The 19,640-nt window shown below is 42.6% G+C and overlaps 1 protein-coding gene across 1 annotated transcript in view; it reads left to right on the top strand.

Annotated features, from left to right (window-relative positions):
- Positions 1 to 6,005, top strand: part of st3gal5 (ST3 beta-galactoside alpha-2,3-sialyltransferase 5) — a 34,909-nt gene extending 28,904 nt beyond the window's left edge. Inside the window, exon 8 of the mRNA XM_080746427.1 lies at positions 978 to 6,005. Coding sequence (XP_080602553.1) covers positions 978 to 1,244 — 267 coding nt within the window. The 3' untranslated portion in view covers positions 1,245 to 6,005. The remainder of the gene's footprint in view (positions 1 to 977) is intronic.
- The last annotated feature ends 13,635 nt before the right edge of the window (positions 6,006 to 19,640 follow it).

The following is a 19,640-nucleotide window of genomic DNA, read 5'->3' as shown; positions in this document are numbered from 1 at the left end:
GGACCAGGTACCTTACAGCATTGTTTAACCCTGATCCTAGCCCTCCACCCTAACCTGGGACCAGGTACCTTACAGCACTGTTTAACCCTCCACCCTAACCTGGGACCAGGTACCTTACAGCACTGTTTAACCCTGATCCTAACCCTCCACCCTAACCTGGGACCAGGTACCTTACAGCACTGTTTAACCCTGATCCTAGCCCTCCACCCTAACCTGGGACCAGGTACCTTACAGCACTGTTTAACCCTCCACCCTAACCTGGGACCAGGTACCTTACAGCACTGTTTAACCCTGATCCTAACCCTCCACCCTAACCTCGGACCAGGTACCTTACAGCACTGTTTAACCCTGATCCTAACCCTCCGCCCTAACCTGGGACCAGGTACCTTACAGCACTGTTAACCCTTTTTTTGATGTAATGTAAAGTAATGTTATCTGGGTTGGGCGACTGCACAACAGAAAAGTGAAGCTTTTGGTCATGCTTCACGTGACATCACAATATCTAATATAAATGGTAAGACGGAAATTCATTTCCCAGCGGGTTTCTTCGCGACTCACGTCACGGCGACCACACTTGCAATTTCCCCATAATTGCATCTTTCTAGCTGACATTTACCCATTTTTTCCTATCCCGATTGAGCTCATTTCTGTGTCCCCATCTGTAAAAAGTGCCCTCTCCAGACCAAGAATGCAGTTTTTACTATCGTGAACAACATGCAAATGCTCCCTTTCCATGCCATACCTGAAGGCAGCATTCAAGATAATTGCCTTTTCCAAACTCTCCTGAACTTGAATGCAGCATCTTATGTTGAAAGATATTTTGAAAGAATATTGTAACTAGCAGACCTCCAAGCTCACAGCGCGTCGCAGCGCTACACGTTGTGAGCTTGGAGGTCTGCTATTTTCCACCCTGCTATTTTCCACCCAAAAGGCCCTTTTAGAAATGTCAGCCCCTGCCTCTCTAACATTCTCTGCAGAACGTACCCACGCTGGGCGTGACGGCGCTCAACCTGGCCAGCCTGCTGTGCGACGAGGTCAGCCTGGCCGGCTTCGGCTACAACCTCTCGCAGCAGGGGGCGCCACTGCACTACTACGACCGGCAGCCCATGTCGGCCATGCTGGAGCAGACCATGCACGACGTGGACAGAGAGAGGGCGCTGCTGAGCGGCCTGGTGCAGGAGGGTGCCGTCACCGACCTCACGGGGGCGCTGCACTGCTCCTTCTGCACCCACCACCCCAGCTGAAGAAGAAAATACCACCAAACCACCACAGGGGGTCACCACTGCCCCAGCCCCTGCCCCGAGGAAACTCAAATTTAAGGAAAAAAAGTCACCAGCGTCATTTTCCCTAACGTGTCCAATTCCAGCCGGCAGATTCATCGCCACGGGGTGGCGAACTCACACCGGAAGTTTGGTGAAATGACATTGGTGTCTATGAGAGCCGGTTGGGCAGCTTGATGATGAGCTTGAATAATGATCATTATTTCCAGAAAGATTGAGACCTTTTGAAACACAAAGACATATCACACATTGTTTTCTGCTCTTCTGCTTTCCGATGTGTACTGTGTGCGCTGTATAATTTTATAGCTCGGTATCTAAAAAGCACAAAGTACATTTCTGAACTAGCTAGTATCGCGAGATCCTGTCTGGAAACCAAATCTCGCGATACCTCCAAGACAGAGACGATATCTGCCGCTGTTTAGATGCATCAATAAAATGATGTAGCGTGTACATCAAAAAACAAGTGATTATAAAACAACTGTGATATGTCTTCTTTTATATTCCTGAACCGATTATATGACAAAGGTCTCAATCGTTCATAAATAGTGTTTGTTCAAGAGCTGGTCCAGCCGGCTCCATTCACTCCCATGTATCTCATCGCACTTCCGGTGCAGGTTTTGCCGCCCATGAGTGTTATGGCGCATCCCCGGCAACCAGCGTGTCCTTTCCTTTCATTATCTTCCTTGTTCTGCCCCACCCCAGCTGAAGAAGAAAGACCACCCACCACCACAAGGGGGGTCCTTCTACCGTAGATATAAAAAGCTAGATATCTCATTCGCCGCTGCAGTTCATTGGAGCGACATCCGAACGCACCCTGGGTTACCTGCCTCCGATTGGCCTACCGAACTTCCGTTTCTGTGACGCACACGGAAGCGTGCTTCAGAATTCTGAACGCCCCAGAGCCGAAGGAGGCGTCTACCTTTGTATGTCTATGCTTCTGCCCCACCCTCCCCCCCAGCTGAAGAAGAAAGACCACCCACCTCCACAAGGGGGGCTCCACTGCTCCTTCTTCACCCCCACCTGTATATAAATAAGCTCAGCAACTTTGTGTTGATAGCATGATTGGTTATAGAGATTTAAACCTAACCTATGCATCCATATTGTATCCACTAATAACCACTCTATTGGTTGTCACTATTTGAAGCATGTCATTATTGGCAAACATTTGACAAAAACATCCTTATTATACTGTTTGAATAATTCATAAAATCTCCCGGCAATACATAGAAGACCTACAAGCTCACGACGCGTCACACGCCGACAAGTCCTGAGCTTGTAGATCGACTGTTTTAATTTTTTTTATGGAGGGGTCTACTGCCGGTGTCAGAGGAGATGCTGTGCACAAACCGTGCATGTGTATAATATATATATTATGTTTATTTTATTTTATTGTATTCCTTGGAGAGGTAGTGTAGTCTTGTATTGCTTGTAAATAGAAAAGAAAATGCTAATAAGGGTGAATCGTTGCTATTTTTGAAGAATTTGACAAAGATTTGAGAGTTTGTGATTTTTGTAAACACACTGTTTTCAGTTGGTTATTTTATTGTATTTTATTTATTTATCAGTTAACTCTACTTGATTGCCATTTTGATTGCCTGATGACCAAAATAGCCTAATAACTCCCCCTGCTGGCCATAGAGTTCTATGGCACCGCAGCATTCTGGAAGGAAACTGGGCCCCTTCCTTCCTTCCCAGGTCCTTACCCTTACTACTAATGAAAGCTCTGCTCCATTCTGGTCAAACCTGTTGGCTCACTGGAAACTCAAAATGTGTTCCAGGTACCCTTCCAAATGGCCCCTTTATAGGTGTGTAACTCTGAGAGTAGGCTATACAAATGGAATCAAATGGGCCCTTACCATTTGGTTCTATTTGTACCCTCTCAGAGTTATGGAGGTCCTTGAAATTAAAAGGTTTGAGAACCACTCGGCTGCACTAAATGGAACAGAGCCTTAATTAGTATAATTGGTAAGGGAGTAAGGAAGAGGCCCAATTTCTTTACAATATGGCTGCTGTGACATAGAGCGTATTCCCCTTCAGGCCAGAGGTTAAGATGTTGGCTTTCCACGCTGGAGAAAACCCAAGATGATTCTGGGGCGTTACACCATCTCATTTCCTGACTTATTTTTGTATTACTGTGAATGTCTCTGTTCCTCTCTCTGTCCAGCTAGCTAGCGTCTAGTTTTCATACTACATGAACATGAGTCATGTCATATTTCAGTTATCTCCTTTCTCACGCTCTTCATCAGGAAAGAAAAATGTAAACTGGAAATGTAGTCAGCTTAATTACCTATTTAATTGCCTACATCATCACCTTAATTACTTAAATTACTTACTCACCGTAACTCCACAAGGCTTCCGTCAGATTTGATGTTATTAACTAACCACTTAAACAAGTTCATTCATTCCCTGGTATGCCGTCCGTTCCACTTGGGTTAAGCCCAATTTGTTGTTGCGGTCGTTAACTTTTTTTATGTTCTTTTTTGTAAATGAATGCCTTACATCGTCTTGGAAGAGTGTCTCGCAAAAGTAGTGAGAATAGCATATCTACAAGCTCACAATGCATCGCACGTTGACGCGTTGTGCTGTTCTAGATCGACTGTTTTCACTATTTTAAGTTTTTTAAGAAGAATTATAATAAAAAGCGATTTTGGTCATGCAAATAAACAGGACCTGCTCTGCTGAATTGAGACGGAAGTTGGTGCTAAAACTCTTTTTTGATGAGAAATGTTTATATTATATGGGCATTGGGCACACATTGGACTCTTTATTTTTGGGGGTCTTTTAGTCAGAGTGCAATAAAATAAAAGTTCTGACTGCCATTAAAAAAAAATCCGTCCGGTTGGCGAATAGGTTTTATTTCTGGCCGGAATGTTAGTCACATTAACCCTGGCGTCCCAATTTTGGGCAAAATCTGAGATAATGTATCCAAACTTTTTTTTTTTTTTGACAAAAAGTATAAAACATTGCTGTCGAGCAGAATTATTGGCCTACTGCCCTACTTCATCATACAAGACAAATTTGTGAAGCTACATGTTTTGAGCTTGTAGATCTGCTGCTTTTGCCGTTGTTTTAATTTGAATCCTGAAAGGTTACAGTTTTGGACATACTGTAATTATGAGGCTTCCACCCGACAGAGACGATTATTTCTCTTACAGTTTTAGTTTTTTTTTGTTTTGTTTGTTCCGCCGTTACATTTCGCACTGTAATAATGATTGAGTTGCATTGCGTTTTGAATTGAACGAAGACTCTCTGTTAAACCACTTAGGCCGCGCTCACACATGTGCGTCACGCATCATCATCTTAACGTCTGAGAATGGCCACTGGGGGCGCCGTACTAATGCATTGTCAATGGAAGGTTGTTTGGTTTTTTGTCGTTGCCGTGTCTCTAGCTCAACCGCAGCCTGTACGCTCTTGAAGAGACACAGCAACGACAAAACACCAAACAACCTTGCATTGAGAATGCATTAGTACGGCGCCCCCAGTGGCCATTCTCAGACGATAAGATGATGATGCGTGACGCAGATGTCTGTACGGCGCCTTAAAGGTTTCAAGAGGAAGTAAGAAAATAAAAAAAAAATAATAATAATAATCATGACCTCAACTGCACCCCAAAAGAAACAGAACTTTGAACATTCAGTGGATTTTCTGTGGTCTGGGGTTTTCTGAATAACCAGGCTCAGAAAAGCGGAGCAGAGGCTACAGACAAATATACTGTATTATGTAAGCCTGAGAACACAAAGAAAAAACTGCCATGGCTCACTGGAGTGGATTATTATTGTTTTGTTTTATGTTATTTTATTTTTTCAAAACGTTTTAATACGCGTTTGAAGGACCATGATAAAGACTTTGAATGTTTTTTTTTTTAAACCAGCATGTCATGTAACCTTTAAACACTCTATTCTTAATGAAACAGACCTAACTTTAACGACTTGTACGTGAACCGCTTTCTTTTCCCGCCTATGCCAAAAATAGCAGATATAGGCTACAAGCTTTTGTGAGCTTGTAGATTGGCTATTTATGGAATGTCCCCCTGCCCCCAGAAAAGGCATGCTGCATGTGTTCAAGTGGTCAAACCGATGGAGTGATACACAGTTGGGAACAATTTGCCTCAGTTTCTTTTGCTCTTGTTTTTAACGTGGCTTGCTTGCAGTGGTGTAAAGTAAATAAGTACATTTACTTAAGTACTGTACTTAAGTACATTTTTTAGGTATTTGTACTTTACTTGAGTATTTCCAATACTTTTACTTCTACTCCACTACATCTCGGATCCAAATATTGCACCTTTACTCCACTACATTCATTTGAACACTTTAGTTACTAGATACTTTGCAGATATAAATCATTATATTATAAAACATACACCATTTTAGTCCTATTTTATACCTAGGTTATTTGAGAATAGCCGATCTACATGCTCACGCAATGTGCGTGAGCTTGTAGATCTGCTATTTTCAAACATTTTGTACCTTTACTTTTGATTCTTTAAGTACACTTTCATACTTTTACTCGAAGTACATTTTGAATTCCGGACTTGTAGTTGTAACGGAGTATTTCTATTTTGCAGTATTGATACTACTTAAGTAAAACATGTGAGTATGTTTTCCACTGCTTGCTTGCTGCTTTATGAAGACATACTGCATCTCCTGTCCACACTGCTATCTTAATTTTTCTGCCTTTGTACAATAGATGTGTTGACTGATTTTACAACAACGATTCCTTATTATTGTGTACAGACAATTATGATGAGTTGACTAATTTTACAATGATGTTTTCTTTATTGTGTACAGATTATAAATATTGTTTAAACACAAACATCAAAGTGATTCGTCTATATTCGTATCCACTCCTGTTACGAATTATCATCAATGAGTCTGTGGCATGGATCTATCTTCTCCGCTGCACCACCATGGCTCATACAGTGATGGTTCTCTTGCACAATTCGTCTCGACGAGCTATACAACATACCAAAAGATAGGCACTATCGGAAATTTAAGACTTAAAATCTATGTTTTGACGCCTTACTTATAGTCTTATGTAATTTTGGGGGTTCAGAAGACAATCTGAAAAAAATGAATTAATTTCATATCCAAGTGTTCGTTTGGAAGAGCTATACAACATACTAAAAGACGGGCGCTTAAAACCTATTGGTTTCCGAGTTATCGCACTTTGAAAAATCTAGGATTGCATTTGTCGGAAAGAAAGTAGGGTTCCAGGGGTCGCACAGCAATGTGTTACACATCCACACGTTCGTCTCGACGAGCTATACAACATACCAAAAGATAGGCACTATCGGAAATTTAAGACTTAAAATCTATGTTTTGACGCCTTACTTATGTAATTTTGGGGGTTCTGAAGACAATCTGGAAAAAAAAATTAATTTCATATCCACGTGTTCGTCTCGAAGAGCTATACAACATACTAAGAGACAGGTGCTTAAAACCTATTGATTTCCGAGTTATCACACTTTGAAAAATCTAGGATTGCATTTGTCGAAAAAATTAGGGTTCCAGGGGTCGCACAGCAATGTGTCACACATCCACACGTTCGTCTCAACGAGCTATACAACATACCAAAAGATAGGCACTATCGGAAATGTAAGACTTAAACTCTATGTTTTGACGCCTTATTATAGTCTTATGTAATTTTGGGGGTTTTGAAGGCAATCTGAAAAAAAATAATTAATTTCATATCCACGCGTTCGTCTCGAAGAGCTATACAACATACTAAGAGACAGGCGCTTAAAAACCTATTGGTTTCCGAGTTATCGCACTTTGAAAAATCTAGGATTGCATTTGTCGAAAAAAAGTAGGGTTCCAGGGGTCGCACAGCAATGTGTCACACATCCACACGTTCGTCTCGACGAGCTATACAACATACCAAAAGATAGGCACTATCGGAAATGTAAGACTTAAAATCTATGTTTTGACGCCTTACTATAGTCTTATGTAATTTTGGGGGGTCTGAAGACAATCTGAAAAAAATTAATTAATTTCATATCCTCGCGTTCGTCTCGAAGAGCTATACAACATACTAAGAGACAGGTGCTTAAAACCTATTCGTTTCCGAGTTATCAAACTTTGAAAAATCTAGGATTGCATTTGTCAAAAAAAATTAGGGTTCCAGGGGTCGCACAGCAATGTGTCACACATCCACACGTTTGTCTCAACGAGCTATACAACATACCAAAAGATAGGCACTATCGTAAATGTAAGACTTAAAATCTATGTTTTGACGCCTTACTATATAATCTTATGTAACTTTGGGGGTTTTGAAGACAATCTGAAAAAACAGACATTTTTTTAAGTGTGCCTGCAGCTCCCTATTAAAGTGTGTGATGTGCTGGTGTTGATTTAGGCAGCGTTTTACTGATATCAGACACTGGTATCTAATGCAAAATATCAATACGACCAGTATATGTATAGAACTACAATTATACTCCACCCCCAAATCAACATTCCTGTAAGTGCAATCAGCAGGACACCACAGGGAATTGAACCCCATCCTAGTAAACCAGGAGTGCCACACCAGTGTCTTTTGCTTCTTGATGTATTTACAGGTTGAAGACAAACTCAACAATTTTCCTTTCATAACGACACTACACACTGAACTAAGAACACATTTACCTAGGATTACCTGTGCAATTTCAGTGTATTACAAATAACCGTTACCTTAACTAATGTTTAGTGCCGATCCCAAAGTATTTTGGGAAATACATATGCGTTACACGTGGTTTCATACACTGCAACTTTTCATCATCCTCCGCAACACATGGTCTCACACATGGACGGATTAACCCCTGCGAGGGCCCCTGGCCAATAATTTTTTAGGGCCCCCCACCCTCCATCATAACCCCGATCCCTCCCGATGCAGTCTACCCAGCTCGTATTTTAAGCCATGATTATCATCTGTGGGCCAATAAAGCACCTGTAGACAACAGAGGAGGGGCCCACACATTAGATTTGTAATTAATGTATACATTTCATTTGAGTAAATTGTCAATGACCACGCTGCCCAGTTCTCCCAAGGGCCCCTGAGAGCCAAGGGCCCCTGGCAACGGCCCCACCGGCCCAATGGTTAATACAGCCCTGTTGACAACCCTGTGTGAGAGATGGTGTAGTTGTATAAAGATCTGACAGTGCAGAGGTCCCATGTTCAAATCTCAGTCCTCCCACATTGCTGTAATACATTTTCAACATTAAAATACAAAAGAACTGTATTGGCATATGCTTTAGCGGACTGGTGATTGGACTCTTAGTTCAAAGGATCCATGTTCTAATCCGAGTCCTACTAGGAATAAAGTTAATACCTCTGATAGATGGTCTACCTTGTCAACCCTGTTACATTAGAGTCAACCCTGTTACATCAACCCTGTTACATTAGAGTCAACCCTGTTACATCAACCCTGTTACATTAGAGTCAACCCTGTTACATCAACCCTGTTACATTAGTGTCAACCCTGTTACATTATAGTCAACCCTGTTACATCAACCATGTTACATTAGAGTCAACCCTGTTACATCAACCCTGTTGCATTAGAGTCAACCCTGTTACATTAGTGTCAACCCTGTTAGATCAACCCTGTTACATTAGAGTCAACCCTGTTACATTAGAGTCAACCCTGTTACATTAGTGTCAACCCTGTTACATTAGAGTCAACCCTGTTACATTAGAGTCAACCCTGTTACATTAGTGTCAACCCTGTTACATTAGAGTCAACCCTGTTACATTAGTGTCAACCCTGTTAGATCAACCCTGTTACATTACAGTCAACCATGTTACATTAGAGTCAACCCTGTTACATTAGAGTCAACCCTGTTACATTAGAGTCAACCCTGTTACATCAACCCTGTTACATTAGCATCCCTGTACATTCATTGTAATTTCTGGATTCATATAAAGAATTAAAATGTCTGTGAGTGTACGTGTGTGTGTGTGTGTGTGTGAGTGTGTGTGTGTGTGTGTGTGTGTGTGTGTGTGTGTGTGTGTGTGTGTGTGTGTGCGTGCGTGCGTGCGTGCGTGCGTGCGTGCGCGCGGGTTCAAATCTCACTCCTCCTATGTTGCTCTTTTATTTTAACATTTCTTTCAAGGTTAAAATATAAAAGAGTAAGTCAAAAGCACTGGAAAATGAATCTAGTGGTCTAAAGATCAGACCCTCAGTTCAGAGGTCTCATTTTCAAATCCGAGTTCTCGTACAGATCATTGTTGTTGCTTTTCAAGGTAGAGTCAACCCTGTTACATCAACCCTGTTACATTAGCATCCCTGTACATTCATTGTAATTTCTGGATTCATATAAAGAATTAAAATGTCTGTGAGTGTACGTGTGTGTGTGTGTGTGTGAGTGTGTGTGTGTGTGTGTGTGTGTGTGTGTGTGTGTGTGTGTGTGTGTGTGTGTGTGTGTGCGTGCGTGCGTGCGTGCGTGCGTGCGTGCGTGCGTGCGCGCGGGTTCAAATCTCACTCCTCCTATGTTGCTCTTTTATTTTAACATTTCTTTCAAGGTTAAAATATAAAAGAGTAAGTCAAAAGCACTGGAAAATGAATCTAGTGGTCTAAAGATCAGACCCTCAGTTCAGAGGTCTCATTTTCAAATCCGAGTTCTCGTACAGATCATTGTTGTTGCTTTTCAAGGTTAAAATACAAAAGAAGTATTCAAAGCACCAGATATAGTCTGCTATGGGAGATGGTGTAGTGGTTTAAACATCAGACTCTCAATGCAGAGGTCACATGTTCAAATCCATTCCTGTAGTGCTTTGACCTTTTCAAGGCTAAAATAGAAGAGAACAACTCAAAAGCACCAGGAGATACCTGTTGAGGGCCCAAAGGTGCCTTGGCTCAATGGTATGGTCGCTTGATCGGTTGTCCCTGTTACAGGCAGGTTTCAGACAGGTTCAAGTCCCATGCCCAAGGTACACGGAGGACCATCGTGGAGGGGTGTCCCTCCCCCTGTTTCCTGAGAGCTAAAGGTGAGGGGTTATATCTGAAAGAACTATGTCCAACAGAACTTTTATAGAATAAATTCTCATCTACATGCCTCGAGAGCAACTGAAGAATCTGCGAAAATTGAGACAATTTTAGCCTTAAAAAGGTCAATATACTCGACAGATGGACTGTAGGTTGAGTGGGATTTGAACATGCAACCTCTTAACTGAGAGTCTGAGCAGTGGACCATTAGGCCATCTTTTGCTGTAAATGTGATCCGGTGCTTTTGAGTACTTATGTTGTATTTTAACCCTGAAAAGATCCAAGTAATAGAGCAGCAATTAGTAGGGTGACTGGGTTTTGAACACAGAACCTATGCACCTTAAGTCTGATCTTTAGACCACTATACCATCTCCAACCTAAAAAACATCAGGTGCTTTTGAGCAATTATGGTGTATTTTAACCTTGAAAAGATCCAAGTGTTAGAGCAGCAATTAGTAGGGTGACTGGGTTTTGAACAGAGAACCTCTGCATCTAAAGTCTAATCTTTAGACCACTACACCATCTCCAACCTAAATAACATCTTTTGCTTTTGAGTAATTATATTGTACTTTACCCATGAAAATGTCAAAGTAAAACAGCAATGTAGGAGGATTGAGATTTGTACATGGAACATCAGCAATGAGAGTCTGATCTTTAGACCACTACTCCATCTCTCACTACCTTCTGAGTGCTCTTGAGTAATCCTTTTGTATTGGAACCTTGAAAAGCTTAAAATACAAAATAATTACTCAAAAGCACCAGGAGCCATCTACGTTGAGAGATGGTGTAGTGGTCTAGACATTTGCCTCTTGTTGCAGAGCTTCTGTGTTCAAATCTCACTCCTCCTATATTGCTGTTTTACTTTTACATTTCTTTCAAGGTTAAAATACAAAAGAGTTAGTCAAAAGCACTAGAAAATGCATCTAGTGGTCTAAAAATCAGAGTTCTCGTACAGATCATTGTTGTTGCTTTTCAAGGTTAAAATACAAAAGAAGTATTCAAAGCACCAGATACAGTCTGCTGTGGGAGATGGTGCAGTGGTTTAAACATCAGACTCTGAATACAGAGGTCACATGTTCAAATCCATTCCTGTAGTGCTTTGACCTTTTCAAGGCTAAAATAGAAGAGAACAACTCAAAAGCACCAGGAGATACCTGTTGAGGGCCCAAAGGTGCCTTGGCTCAATGGTATGGTCGCTTGATCGGTTGTCCCTGTTACAGGCAGGTTTCAGACAGGTTCAAGTCCCATGCCCAAGGTACACGGAGGACCATCGTGGAGGGGTGTCCCTCCCCCTGTTTCCTGAGAGCTAAAAGTGGGGGGTTATATCTGAAAGAACTCTGTCCAACAGAACTTTTACAGAATAAATTCCCATCTACATGCCTCGAGAGCACTGGAAGAATTTGAGAAAATTGAGACAACTTTAGCCTTAAAAAGGTCAATGTACTCCAGAGATGGACTGTAGGTTGAGTGGGATTTGAACATGGAACCTCTTAGCTGAGAGTCTGAGCATTAGACCATCAGGCCTCCTCTCACTGTAAATGTGTTCTGGTGCTTTTGAGCACTTAATGTTGTATTTTAACCTTGAAAAGATCCAAGTATTAGAGCAGCAATTAGTAGGGTGACTGGGTTTTGAACACAGAACCTCTGCATCTAAAGTCTAATCTTTAGACCACTACACCATCTCCAACCTACAAAATGTCACATGCTTTTGAGTAATTATTTTGTACTTTACCCCATGAAAATGTCAAAGTAAAACAGCAATGTACAGTAGGAGGATTGAGATTTGTACATGGAACATCAGCAATGAGAGTCTGATCTTTAGACCACTACTCCATCTCTCACTACCTTTTGAGTGCTCTTAAGTAATCCGTTTGTATTGGAACCTTGAAAAGCTTAAAATACAAAATAATTACTCAAAAGCACCAGGAGCCATCTACGTTGAGAGATGGTGTAGTGGTCTAGACATTTGACTCTTGGTGCAGAGCTTCTGTGTTCAAATCTCACTCCTCCTATATTGCTGTTTTACTTTTACATTTCTTTCAAGGTTAAAATACAAAAGAGTTAGTCAAAAGCACTAGAAAATGCATCTAGTGGTCTAAAAATCAGAGTTCTTGTACAGATCATTGTTGTTGCTTTTCAAGGTTAAAATACAAAAGAAGTATTCAAAGCACCAGATACAGTCTGCTGTGGGAGATGGTGCAGTGGTTTAAACATCAGACTCTGAATACAGAGGTCACATGTTCAAATCCATTCCTGTAGTGCTTTGACCTTTTCAAGGCTAAAATAGAAGAGAACAACTCAAAAGCACCAGGAGATACCTGTTGAGGGCCCAAAGGTGCCTTGGCTCAATGGTATGGTCGCTTGATCGGTTGTCCCTGTTACAGGCAGGTTTCAGACAGGTTCAAGTCCCATGCCCAAGGTACACGGAGGACCATCGTGGAGGGGTGTCCCTCCCCCTGTTTCCTGAGAGCTAAAAGTGGGGGGTTATATCTGAAAGAACTCTGTCCAACAGAACTTTTATAGAATAAATTCTCATCTACATGCCTCGAGAGCACTGGAAGAATTTGAGAAAATTGAGACAACTTTAGCCTTAAAAAGGTCAATGTACTCCAGAGATGGACTGTAGGTTGAGTGGGATTTGAACATGGAACCTCTTAGCTGAGAGTCTGAGCATAAGACCATCAGGCCACCTCTCACTGTAAATGTGTTCTGGTGCTTTTGAGCACTTAATGTTGTATTTTAACCTTGAAAAGATCCAAGTATTAGAGCAGCAATTAGTAGGGTGACTGGGTTTTGAACACAGAACCTCTGCATCTAAAGTCTAATCTTTAGACCACTACACCATCTCCAACCTACAAAATGTCACATGCTTTTGAGTAATTATTTTGTACTTTACCCCATGAAAATGTCAAAGTAAAACAGCAATGTACAGTAGGAGGATTGAGATTTGTACATGGAACATCAGCAATGAGAGTCTGATCTTTAGACCACTACTCCATCTCTCACTACCTTTTGAGTGCTCTTAAGTAATCCTTTTGTATTGGAACCTTGAAAAGCTTAAAATACAAAATAATTACTCAAAAGCACCAGGAGCCATCTACGTCGAGAGATGGTGTAGTGGTCTAGACATTTGACTCTCGGTGCAGAGCTTCTGTGTTCAAATCTCACTCCTCCTATATTGCTGTTTTACTTTTACATTTCTTTCAAGGTTAAAATACAAAAGAGTTAGTCAAAAGCACTAGAAAATGCATCTAGTGGTCTAAAAATCAGAGTTCTCGTACAGATCATTGTTGTTGCTTTTCAAGGTTAAAATACAAAAGAAGTATTCAAAGCACCAGATACAGTCTGCTGTGGGAGATGGTGTAGTGGTTTAAACATCAGACTCTGAATGCAGAGGTCACATGTTCAAATTCATTCCTGTAGTGCTTTGACCTTTTCAAGGCTAAAATAGAAGAGAACAACTCAAAAGCACCAGGAGATACCTGTTGAGGGCCCAAAGGTGCCTTGGCTCAATGGTATGGTCGCTTGATCGGTTGTCCCTGTTACAGGCAGGTTTCAGACAGGTTCAAGTCCCATGCCCAAGGTACACGGAGGACCATCGTGGAGGGGTGTCCCTCCCCCTGTTTCCTGAGAGCTAAAAGTGGGGGGTTATATCTGAAAGAACTCTGTCCAACAGAACTTTTATAGAATAAATTCTCATCTACATGCCTCGAGAGCACTGGAAGAATTTGAGAAAATTGAGACAACTTTAGCCTTAAAAAGGTCAATGTACTCCAGAGATGGACTGTAGGTTGAGTGGGATTTGAACATGGAACCTCATAGCTGAGAGTCTGAGCATTAGACCATCAGGCCACCTCTCACTGTAAATGTGTTCTGGTGCTTTTGAGCACTTAATGTTGTATTTTAACCTTGAAAAGATCCAAGTGTTAGAGCAGCAATTGGTAGGGTGACTGGGTTTTGAACAGAGAACCTCTGCATCTAAAGTCTAATCTTTAGACCACTACACCATCTCCAACCTAAAAAAACATCTTTTGCTTTTGAGTAATTATATTGTACTTTACCCATGAAAATGTCAAAGTAAAACAGCAATGTAGGAGGATTGAGATTTGTACATAGAACTCCTTGCAACAACACTGTTCTAAGGTCAACCGCACCAAAGCAACTCTTTGCAACTGCCTTAATGGTTGCATGACGTTGCAAATCATTGGTGTCAGGGCATAACATTAAGAGTTAGCCTGTTGTCCGGGACAACTAATACATATTTAAACGCAGCCTACTGGCTTGTGGTTTCATCTCTAAAGTGAGTCCCATTAAGGCGAAACACCGGAGAAAAGTGAGTCCCATCAAGGCGAAACCTGGTGAAACAACTGGAAAAAAGTGAGTCCCATTAAGGCGAAACACCCAGAGAAAAGTGAGTCCCAAAATCCCCCAAAAAGTGAGTCCCAAAATCAAGGCGAAACACCGGGAAAGAAGTGAGTCCCATCAAGGCGAAACACCCGGAGAAAAGTGAGTCCCATCAAGGCGAAACACCCGGAGAAAAGTGAGTCCCATCAAGGCGAAACACCCGGAGAAAAGTGAGTCCCATCAAGGCGAAAAACCCAGAGAAAAGTGAGTCCCATCAAGGCGAAACACCCGGAGGAAAGTGAGTTCCATCAAGGCGAAACACCTGGAGAAAAGTGAGTCCCAAAATCCCCAAAAATCCCCCAAAAAGTGAGTCCCAAGATCAAGACGAAACACCTGGAAAAAAGTGAGTCCCATCAAGGCGAAACACCCAGAGAAAAGTGAGTCCCAAAATACCAAAAAACACCCAAAAAAGTGAGCTCCAAAATCAAGGCAAAACACCTGGAAAAAGGTGAGACCCATCAAGACGAAACACCCGGAGAAAAGTGAGTCCCATCAAGGCGAAACACCCAGAGGAAAAAAAAAACTCATGCAAATGAGGTCCAAGGCAGACCTCTAGAAGGCCAATCTGTCTGTAATCGAGAGATTCTAGGCTGACTTGGACCTCATTTGCATGAGTTTTTTTTTCCAGGTGTTTCGCCTTGATTTTAGAGAGAGAGCTAGATCTCACACCTTTCAACAAAAAGAACAATCAAATACATTCCGTGGGTTGACACGCTTTGAGATGATTTCCTTTAGCCAGAAGTACTTGGCACCTGCCCACAGAGCCAAAACTACAGTCTACTACTCACTATATTCTAGTGAGGCAAAAGTGGAGGAATTCCATCCTGAACGCTGAGCCATACAGCACGTTCAGCTCTGTTGGCTCTGATCACCGTGTGGTCTCCATGAGGGTGCGACTGAGCCTCAGGGTCCCCAAGCCAAGCCCCAAGATTCGGCATGACTGGAAGGCATTCACGACCAATCCGGGCCTTCAAACCAGGTACACGGAGGAAGTCAGGAAGCGCTTTCGGCAGCTTGATAGGGGAGAGGAGCCTAGCCGTGAATATGGGAGATTCATCACAGCAAATGAGGAGGCGACCAGACTTTGCGTACCAGTGCTGAACAGAGTAAGAGCACCACCACGGTCCAGACATCCGAAGGTTGTAGCAGCACGAGGCAGGATGGAGGAAGCACGACTCAACTTTGAGCGTGAACCAACAGAGGAGGGTCGCGAGACACTGAACGAAGCCAAACAGTCTCTCTTCAGCACCTACGACACCATCAAAGGGGAGGAAGTGATGGAAAGTGTGCGAAGAGTACAGGCAGCGCAAGGTGAAAGGCAATACGGGGAGGCCTGGAAGGTAATAAATGAGATGACAGGGCGGAAGAGGGCCAAGGAGGGCCAGGTTGAGGGACACAGCCCAGAAGAGAGAGTGGCAACATGGTTCGACCACTTCCAAAGGCTCCTGGGAACATCAGTGGAAGAGGGAGAAGAGGAAAATATACCAGCAGTCCTCCAGGGCCTGAACATCGACGATGGACCCTTCACAGTCAGCGAGCTCGCCAGGGCTAAATCCACCCTGAGAGAGGGAAAAAGCGCTGGGCCGGATGGCATACCCCCAGAGGTCTTGAAGAACTGCGACCTAGACAACCTCATCCTAGACTTTTGCAACAATGCTCTACAGCACAACAAGCAACCTGAAATATGGTCTCTGTCTAACATCATCCCGGTGCCTAAAGCTGGGGACCTCTCAAAGCCAGACAACTACAGAGGCATCAGCCTGACATGTATCACAGCTAAGGTCTTCAACCGAATGATACTGAACAGGATACGGCATGCCATCGACCCTCACCTGAGAGAGAACCAAAATGGTTTTCGAGAGGAGAGAACAACTGTAGCACAGATCCTGGCATTAAGGAGATTAATAGAGGAGGTGAAAAAGGACAACCTAGCAGCTGTACTGTGCTTCATTGACTTCAAAAAGGCTTTTGATTCTATCCACAGAAGCAAGATGGTGAAGATCCTTGAGGCCTACAATGTCCCTCCCAACATTCTCCGGGCTATCGAGACCATGTACGCAAGAACAAGGGCCAAAGTGGTGACCCCAGACGGCAGCAGTGAGGTGTTTGACATCCGAGCTGGTGTAATGCAAGGAGACACCCTAGCCCCCTACCTCTTCATCATAGTTCTGGATTATGCGCTCAGGAAAGCCATAGGTGGACGAGAACAAGAGCTTGGCTTCACGCTAACACCAAGGAGGTCAAGGCGGCATCCCACAGTAGTTCTGACAGACCTGGACTATGCGGACGACATCAGCCTGCTCTCCGACAGCATGGAACAAGCACAAGAACTCCTGAACAGGGTGGAGATAGAGTGTGCCAAAGTTGGTCTCAGGCTAAATGCTAAGAAAACTGAGGTTATCACCTATAACCTACCTGATCACTCACCTCTGACAACAACAGAAGGAGCTGTGTTGAAGGAAGTCAAGGACTTCAAGTACCTGGGTGCATGGGTCGACTCAACTGAGAAAGACCTCAAAGTAAGGAAGGCACTCGTTTGGAGGGCCCTGAACGGCATGAACAGTGTATGGAACTCTAGCCTCCCCCGCCAAATCAAACTTAGCTTCTTCTTTGCAACAGTGGAGTCTGTTCTCCTCTATGGCAGTGAATGCTGGACCCTGAAGCCAACCCTGCAGAAGTCTCTAAATGGGTGCTACACTAGAATGTTGCGTGCAGTACTCAACATCAACAGGAGCGCACATGTTACCAACAGGAGCCTGTATGAGGGAATACCAAGGGTAAGCGAGAAAATTGCCACCAGAAGAATGAGACTAGCAGGACACTGCCAAAGACACCAGGAGCTTCCAGCCAGCAAATTGGTACTGTGGGAGCCAACACATGGGCACCGGTCGCGAGGACGTCCCACAAGAACATACGTGGACATACTCAAGGAAGACGTAGGGACACAGAACACCAATGAGCTGGCCAGATGTATGGAGAACCGAGATGACTGGAAACAACGATGGAGGGCTCGTCTGAGGACGACCTAGATAGTGTACTGGCCTGAACCCCAAAGAAAATCTGTGGTGTTGTCAAGAGGAGATGAGACACCAGACTCAACCACAAAGATGAGCCTAAGGCCTCTATCAAAGCAAACCTGGGCTTCCAGAACACCTCAGCAGTACCACAGGCACCTTCATGCCACACCCCATTGATGAAGACATTGTGGAATAGTTGTCTGGCTACGCGAGACTAGGAACACATTGGATGGACCGTTTCCGTATCCGTTCCAGATCTTCAACCTGCAGAGTGAACTGACTGACCATCAACACTGAATCACTTCCACCTGCGTGGAGGCAAACACACCGTGTGCTGGCGCCCTCATGTGGTGGAAAATATAAAAAATAAAAAATAAAAATAAAACGTTTTATTCAACTACAAGGTAGCCAACATGAAAATAGCTTACTCAGTTACAAGTAAAAGTCTATTCTCATTTTGATTGAGTAATACTTATATATAAATAATAACATATTACTGGATTGATATCTATTACTGGACAATATGATATAGGGGTTGACATGATCTCATATCTTTTAAGGGGAAATATCTATCCATTTCTCTTCTGTAATAGGCTATATGACATAAATGTAGGCCTACTGTAAAGTATCATTATCACTGTAATTCAGGACCTGCAGACAAAAAGCTTTGATAAACATCAAATGCAAACATGAGAGCCAGCTACATTTTATTAGCTCAAACAAAGGGTCAAATGTGTTTTCCTGCTATACTGTGGTATATAACCTTAACCTACCCCTGACCCTTCTATTGTAAATACATTTTATTTTGCACAGTTTTTCTGATGATATCTTCTGCATTGTACTGTCTTCTATCCGTCTCGTTCAATGTTATGAGTTACCAGTGATCTGTCATGAAACTGTACCTTTCCCATAAAAACTTCTAATACATTTTTCAATCAATCAAGCAAGCAAAACAATGTTTTATCATATTATTATTATCACTTTCCTTGGTATCATTTATCATTTTTATAAAGGAATGTGGAAAAGACAAATGACAGCTCAATGTCCAAGAATAACATGGCATTTTCCCCTCATCATTTTCATCAGACAGAATAACACTGAACACTGGTTGTGTTGGTTGTGTTAAGCCCGCCTAGGACTGAGGAGGTTGCAGGTACGATTCCAGCTCTCAGCAATGTGTCGACGTGTCCCTGAGCAAGACATCAGCACTCAGCTGGGTGAAGCTGGAACTGAGGTTCCCTCCTGGGATGTGATAGCTATACATACAACATAAAAACAAATAAACGCAATATACATATACTGTACATGCACAGTTCAATGATCATGCCCATTTTGCAGTCACAAGGTGATTTGAGACTGCTGTAGTAAATTTAACAATGCAAAGACTATGACAGGGATGCTATGACAGCATCCCTGTGTTAGTTGATCTGAGTGAGGGGTTGTAGGGGGTTGATCAGGTTTTGTAGGTATGGAGGAGCCGTACCTTTGGCTGCTTTGAAGGCCAGTATTGGTGTTTTGTATTCAGTGCGGGCACTTTTTTTGTATTCAGATTCTCCGACATGTACAGTACATCCGTACTGTACATGTGAGTGAAAAATGAATGTGGTGTCCCCAAGACCAAGCACCTGGTGGTCGTCAAGTCCAAGCACTGAACCTGGGGCGATTTCTTTCTGTTGCCTCATCCCATGTGGAATGAAACTCCCCACCACTATAAAAGAAGCCGCCAGCATTTTCTTTTTCCTTCTTTCTTTTTCAACGCAAGAAAAGAATAGCCCTCGTTTGTAAAAACAAGAATATTTTATTGCTTCCTTGTGGAAGAACATTCTTTCATTGTCTACATCTTCCTGGCTAAACTATAAATATATATATCTATATGTATACAAAAAAGGATAAGCAATAAGTCATTGTTTTTGGTTCCAGACAAATTCAGGTCTGGATGGATTTGGTATGGAGTTCGGAGTTCCAGCAAGTCCATTTAAA

Source organism: Nannobrachium achirus, assembly GCF_963921795.1.
Source record: "Nannobrachium achirus genome assembly, chromosome: 17".
Taxonomy (NCBI): domain Eukaryota; kingdom Metazoa; phylum Chordata; class Actinopteri; order Myctophiformes; family Myctophidae; genus Nannobrachium; species Nannobrachium achirus.
This window is presented reverse-complemented; position numbering and strand designations above follow the sequence as displayed.